The sequence below is a fragment of the Cebidichthys violaceus genome, unplaced genomic scaffold, assembly GCF_023349555.1.
Source record: "Cebidichthys violaceus isolate CVI_PGR_0920_01 unplaced genomic scaffold, fCebVio1.0.p SCAF_5, whole genome shotgun sequence".
Classification (NCBI taxonomy): Eukaryota; Metazoa; Chordata; class Actinopteri; order Perciformes; family Stichaeidae; genus Cebidichthys; species Cebidichthys violaceus.
Window position 1 is genome coordinate 13,513,782 of NW_027176705.1, and position 6,852 is coordinate 13,520,633.

General features: G+C 42.7%; 1 protein-coding gene and 1 long non-coding RNA gene across 2 annotated transcripts in view; both read right to left on the reverse strand.

The window, feature by feature from the left end:
• gpc5a (glypican 5a) overlaps positions 1-2,422 on the reverse strand; it is a 107,479-nt gene extending 105,057 nt beyond the window's left edge. Inside the window, exon 1 of the mRNA XM_068730641.1 lies at positions 2,018-2,422. Coding sequence (XP_068586742.1) covers positions 2,018-2,168 — 151 coding nt within the window. The 5' untranslated portion in view covers positions 2,169-2,422. The remainder of the gene's footprint in view (positions 1-2,017) is intronic.
• Positions 2,423-3,555: 1,133 nt separating this feature from the next.
• Positions 3,556-6,261, reverse strand: LOC137887710 (uncharacterized). The gene is made up of 2 exons (XR_011105065.1): positions 6,053-6,261; positions 3,556-4,642 (listed from the first exon to the last, which is right to left on the reverse strand). It is a non-coding gene; the product is annotated as an uncharacterized lncRNA (long non-coding RNA).
• Positions 6,262-6,852: the final 591 nt, after the last annotated feature.

Sequence of the window (6,852 nt, forward strand, 5' to 3'; positions counted from 1 at the left end):
ATCACTGTAGTACACATGCTTTACACAGAAAGCAAGGGCACATTTCTAACAAGTTCAAATACGCTTCAGTTGAGCAACCACAACACGTAGACCCGGAGAGGAGATCTGAGTCAAAGCGTTATCACGTAAGCGTTAAGTGACGTCTCAGGTTTTCCACTAGGAACAAATGCAAGCAATCTTCACACAAAATCAAAACATCTCAAAAGAGACCCAAAAACTCCTGCAAAAGCCCCTCCGACATGCCTAGGCAGAGTGTGCAGAGCTTGTTGCCCGAGACGCTATCAGCTCCCTGCGAGGTTCAAGGAAGAGTGAGGAGGGAGCAGTGCAGGCGATGGCACACGTGGAGGAATTTAAACTCTCCCAGATAAGACAACTTGAAAGAGCCCCAGGTCTTCCTTTTTTTCTTTTCTTAACCTAGATGCTCTCAGAACTATTTCCACAAAGAGCAGGTTCTGTTTGCTGCGGTGATAGACTTCTGACTCGCTGTGTTCTGACCTAAGCTGAAGGCTGTTTGGCTCTTCTTATTAGCAAACAGCTCTCTCTATCTCAGATTCCTGGAATATCTGGAGGTTATTTTTCACAAGCCCACGGGTCAATTATAGATAACTTCTAAAATAAAAAAAAAAAGGTCTCTCGGATTGACTCTACCTCTCGCTATCTCCCATTACAGTATCTGCTGTATTTCAGCGTATTTAATCTGAATCCATCAAGGAAACGATTAACATCCTCCCAATGTCTAGATGCGTTTAGACTTGGAGGATGTGTGTGAGGTTGCCAGAGAGGTCAGTGAAGCTGCAGCTATAAACAGTAGCATGTGTTTTTACAGGGCGAGTAGCTACTGAATCAGGAGCTTATCGTCGCTACTACAGGAGGCACCCACAATTCCTCTCAGAGAAAGAACTTTTCAGTTGAGAAACAGCACAGAGGTTTAGTCCCACACGTGTTCATGTAAGGAGCAGGAGCAGTGATGGCATTATAAGGGTTAGTTAGAGGTTTTAGGAGGCATTTGGGGGGGTTTCTGTCAACGTACTCAGTTTCCTCGCAGCAGCAGAGGAAAGAGGTGGCGAAGTTTTTAGGGAGCAGTTTGTGGCAGGGTAGTCAACACCATTAAGATTTACTTTTCCAAGAGAGAGCAGCAGCAAGCCGTCCAGTCAATGATGGCCCACATGAAATATCCACACCCATAATTTACCCCCCCCTAAATCTTGTCATGTGGAATTACATTATGGGTGGTGTTCAGAAAGTTAAGTGACGCCTAGTTTACCTAACTTTACACAATATGATCCCTGTTTATCCCTGCAAGCCACTTATCAGCGTTAGACAGCCAAAAGGAGCAGAGTATGGTTTCTTTTTCGTCACGACCAATAAGTGACCTCAGCAGCTTTACTTACTGGTTACATAGAATAAAAAAACATATTCCTGAGTATTTCAAATATTTCAACATTTATCATGAACCTGAAACACTGCTGAGCATAAACTAAAGTAGTAATGTGACCAAGGATTAGAGATCACTCTGAAAGAGCTTCCGTGAGTTTTATTCTTGCAGTAATTTAAGATACAATGCAGTATTTCCTCCAAAACAGACTATCTTCATTGAAAAGTCCCACAGTAGGATGCACTTTAAACAACTTAAGGCTCTCTTGTTCCATATTATCATTATGACTGCACACACGCCTCTAAAATGTGTTTTTAAAAGGTGTGTTTTGTGACTACAAAGAGTACTTCAAGAAGGCAGAAAATGACAGGTTCGTGCAGTCAGTGAGCTCAACAGAAACGTAATAAGGTGTTGAGTGACTTCTCAAGCATATTTCTTTCAATCAGGGGTTGACATGCTTTGGCCGCTAAGAAGATGCAAATGAGGAAAATGATCAAGAAGAAATGGGACTTGATTTGAATTACTGGCTGGTTTATAAGACTTTAACTGCAAGAAGAAGAAAAAACAATAAACCAGAAACACACACACACACACACACACACACACACACACACACAAACAGCTAACTCAAACATGACCTACCTGGTCTGGGGCTTAAAGGCAATAATTGATTTGGTCCAATCTGTCGGAGTTGGAAAACTTTCCGCACTTCGTCACATCTGTTCGGGCTTCCAAAGCAGAACCCAGAGCAACACGCCAGGAAGAAAACGCAGTTCGCCCACAGATCACCCATTTTAATAAAACCCAGGATTAATACTCCACCAAAAAAAAAGACGCTTGTTTAGAAGTTACGGTTTCTTCTGAACATGTAGTCCGCTCAGGTGAGTCCCTTTCCACATCCCAGGTTTCAGGATTCAGCGTCGATTGTGTGGCGTGAACGTTCGTGTCGATGAAACTCTCCAGATCATCATTTAAATCCAGACACGCGGGGAGAAAGTTGCGGCGGTGTGACGGGTCTGTTTGAAAGCGGCATGTTGTCCAACTTGGCTGGACCGACAGCAGAGGCGGTACCGTACCCCTAACCCGTACCCGTACCCGTACCTGCACTCCGCGGCTCAATGTGCAGCTGAGCCGCGGCCCCACGGCGCCATCTAGTGGACCGACCCCGACCTCCATTTAACCACTGATTTATTTCTTTATGACAATTCAAGATCTATTAACTATGTAGGCTACAGTGATGAATTCAATCTAAAACCCCAAATCTCACTTCAGAACTTAACTGAAATGTATTTTTCTGAATTGATGTCCCTACAAATTGTGAGGGATTTACTGATGTGTTGATTCATACTAACTAGGTAGGATTGTTAATGTCCAAAAATCAGCCAAAGTGAATTAAGTGACACATGACTGCCAATCTTAAATAGTTCTATTTGAAAACCATTTCGTTTTTCCAATTACATTCTATAAAACTATTATCTTAAACAAAACTCTGAAATATGAGATTTTAATGATGGCCATGTCATTAAATTATTAATTAGAAAGAATGCGTGTTTTCATTTGCTGGTCTCAAAGAATGTGCCATTTAAACTTTCCTCCCCCAAAAAAATACCAATTTAAAGATTTAAGTATATTCAGAAGAGTTTTGTTAGCCTTTATACATTTAGTTCAAGTTGTGGCCCACATGTCTAACCAGACAAAACCTGCTTTAAGACAAGAAGTTCAGCTAAAAAGCTTAAATACAGTTTATGGTCATTTTATTATTTTTATAGCCATGTTTTTTGTTTGCCATGCAAGTCTAAATATGCTAAATTAATACCCAACTATACCAATCCTTTTCCCTTCAGTATAAGCATAACTGCTGCTGAACATGCGCTCATATGATGACTTCCATCAGGGCTGAGATCCTGTCTGGTGTTCATAGACCATCAACGCTGCTGAACGTTCTGTTACAAATTAGATCTGAAGCACATGGCCCAGCTGGGAAACGGGATTCATTTAATGTGGTGAAAAAACACACTTGTAATGCAACATTGGTACATTATTCACCAGGTTGCAGAAATCACAAGTGCAGTTTGGCAAAGTCAGCAGGTTTGTTGACCAAAACACATTTTGCCACCGCATGTTGTTCCAGTTTCAACCAAAATCAAAAGAGATTTGAATAATAAAGCATTCAGAGAGAAAAGTGTTTAAAATGTATTCTATTTCAAGAAACACTACAATTAAATACAACCCATCAAGAATCACACACTTTTCATACAGACCAAAACATTACAGGACATGTAGTTGAGTGCAGCAGTTTTCTCATCACTTGGGTCATGATCCGGGTCAGCTCCATCTCCTTGTTCCTATACAGGCCGGGACAAGTGCAATACCTCCAGGTACACAGCATTGCTACCGATCCCCACCTGTACGGGAAGGGACATCTCCAAAATATCACACACGTCCCAAGTTTTGATGAAAAGCAAGCCCAGAACATAGTTCATCAACCTAGTCAGTTTTGCATGGATTTGCACAGCAAACATCAGTTAAAGCTGAATGCAAACCAGCAAAACTGACCATGTGACGATTCAAAGATCTTCTGGGATTATGAGCATCCGAGTTTCAGAAAGACGCAGTAAGTTAGAAGTACTTCAAGTGCTTACATTGCAGTAGATAGGAGAAAAACACTACCTGCACTATAAGCACTTTAGTACTGCTGAAACCGACTCACTTGAGCACTGGAAAAACACTCCTGGTTTTCAAAACAGCGTTACATGTGTATTATGAAAACAGTGTTTAATGTGACGACCCCCAAAACCAAAAATCTTAACAGGTGGAGAGCAAGCAGGCCACCATCAGTTTTGCATAGATTTGCACAACTCATCTATTCTTGTAGTGCAACTATGCAAAACTAGCAGAGAACTGCAAGATATTTGAGCCCAATTGGAAATTAAAAATGGCCTGGTGGTGCATATCACAGCCCCTTATGCCAGAAGGAGCACTTAGGGCAGTAGGTGCTAGTCTATTTCACTATCTGCACTAGATGCACCTTAGCACAAAGACAGTACTTCACATGACATGTAACATCAGAGAATCTGCACATCAGTGTCAGGGTATTGCTGTAAGTGCCTCCACTGCAGTAGGTATCACATAGTACTACCTGCACTGTAAGCACTTTGACAATACACAGACCGATTACAGCATTGCTGCCCTCCAGCACCATCGGAGAGATGGCCACATGGCTCCAGGTTGGAAATGTGGTTTATGGTCCTGCACTTCGTGGCGGATCTGAAAATGAAAAACGACACACAGGATAGCTTGTTAAGACAACGAACACGACTTTTTGGCATTGCAACAAGTTACATATGCAGGTTGATTGATGTGTGCGCACGTGTGACCAGTTTCTTGCAATTAAAAACGCGGAGTTCGCATTTCCATCCGTTATAGCAGTGCACCACTATCACTGGTTTGTCGATAAGTGCGAGCGGTAGTTTTTGAGCCAAGATGTTATGATTTATCGCAGCAGCACGAGGTCACTGAAAAACATGAATGAGCAGCATAGCCTGCGGCCCGCGTTCCCCTGCGACACGGGGGCGCCTGCGCAGGGAACGGTGTTGTTCACCCCTCCCCCACCGTCTTTAACATGGCGCCTCGAAGTGCGCCAACCTTAGCATAAATGACTTTAAACCAACCGAGCTACACGCCAACGTAGAATTGCACACTGAAATGTACAATTGCGTGTTGTCCATTTAGAGGAACCACAGTGGCTTGCGGTTTCGGACCTCCAACAAAATACGATCACCGTCCATGTAGGAACAGATGCTAGCAGCCGTGCACTGGTTGGGAAGGTAGCTTAGCTGCTGCGAGCTAATGTGCTAGCTCGAAGAAAACATGGCAAACCGTTTTAACGTTACAATGACTCAAGATACCACTTGAAGAGGCCACTGGCGCAGTTGTGACATTTTCAGTAAAATAGCTGGCTTTTTTTTTTTATGTGGTTTGCAAGCTCATAAAATAAAGAGTTGGGCGACACTTATTAGCCGTTAGCCAACAACAAACGAGCACACTTTAAAAAACACACAAACGGCACATCTGTCCCGCTGGGTTGGCTGTATTTATCTACTCCTAACTTTATGTTATGTGATGCCTACCGTTGTATAGTCTGTCCTTACCCAACAGTAAAACTATGTTTGGTGTGCAGCTAGGCTAAGCTAGCTGAGCTAAAACGCGCGGCCTAAAACTGCCCCATGTGCTGCTGCTTTGTTCTGGGGGGCACTTTAACTCACACACCACTGCACTCGAGACTGAGCAACAAATTAACCAGATTTACAAACTTACTTTTCAGATATCGGACTAGCGCGTTTATACCAACTCGAGTGTTATTAGGAGGCCTGATTTTTTGTCAACTAGTTGCTAAAGCGCAGCGGAGAAAGCTCCGGACAGCTTTTCAAATCTCCCTCATTCCCTCAATGGTGGAGCAGAGGGGGCTGCCATGCGCCTCACGTTACACTGTTTTCATCGCCAGCATATCATTTATGTTTTAATGTTTGGATATCCCCACCAGCTTGATGTTAAAGACACTTTTAAAAAACACGCGTGAAACACATCGTTTGAGAATTGAGTCAGCGAAACGGAGATAACAACAGAACCCAAAACCCGACTTCCTTGCCGATAAACATGCGCTCGGTAGACACTCACCAGCCGAAATCCACCATCTTCGCTCACTTGCTTGGGCTGCCGTGTAGTCTCTTACCGACAAAAGAGAGAAATAAATACGCAACTATTGAGAAAACTTTTCTTCCCGCGGACAAAAACGGAACATAAAGTGAGATCCGAGCCGATCGTGAGCCAATTTATAAGCCAGATACGCTGGTTAAAAATGATTGCGGGGTTGGGAAAGTGGCGCGAAGGCGACCAGTTGGTAACCATGTGGGTGAATGAAGGGCGGCTCCCACTGAACGTAAATATCTAGCTACAACCCCCAACTCTCCCTATTAGCATACATAAACTACGGTACTTCCGACCCACATCTCCAACCAAACAGCCTCCACCTCTCTGGAGGAAGGAGAGGGAAACAGACGGGGATCACTGCGGCTTTCAACATCTTTAAATATTAAGACAATATATGCGCGTGCATAACGGGGAAGAAAGTCTGCGTAGCCATAGAGTTTGATGTTCATTTGAGTTTTGCATTAGGCTATAGGCTAATAAAAATATAACCAATCTCAAAATAAGTTTTATATTTTAATGAAAATAATAGCGCTGAGTAGTGGAACTAATTCATATTTATAGGGATCACATTTTATGCTTTAAGTGTCCTCGATGCTTGTGTAATTAAAAAATAAAACGACTAATTAACCTGTTGCTGCTCCACAACGCATTAAAATTAACCCACAGTGTGTTTTCACATGTATCGACCTGGAGCTCATCTATATTAATTAGTTCGTTTTTTGTCGGCCTCCATACAAAGAGAACAAAAAGAAAATGTGTGTTTATTT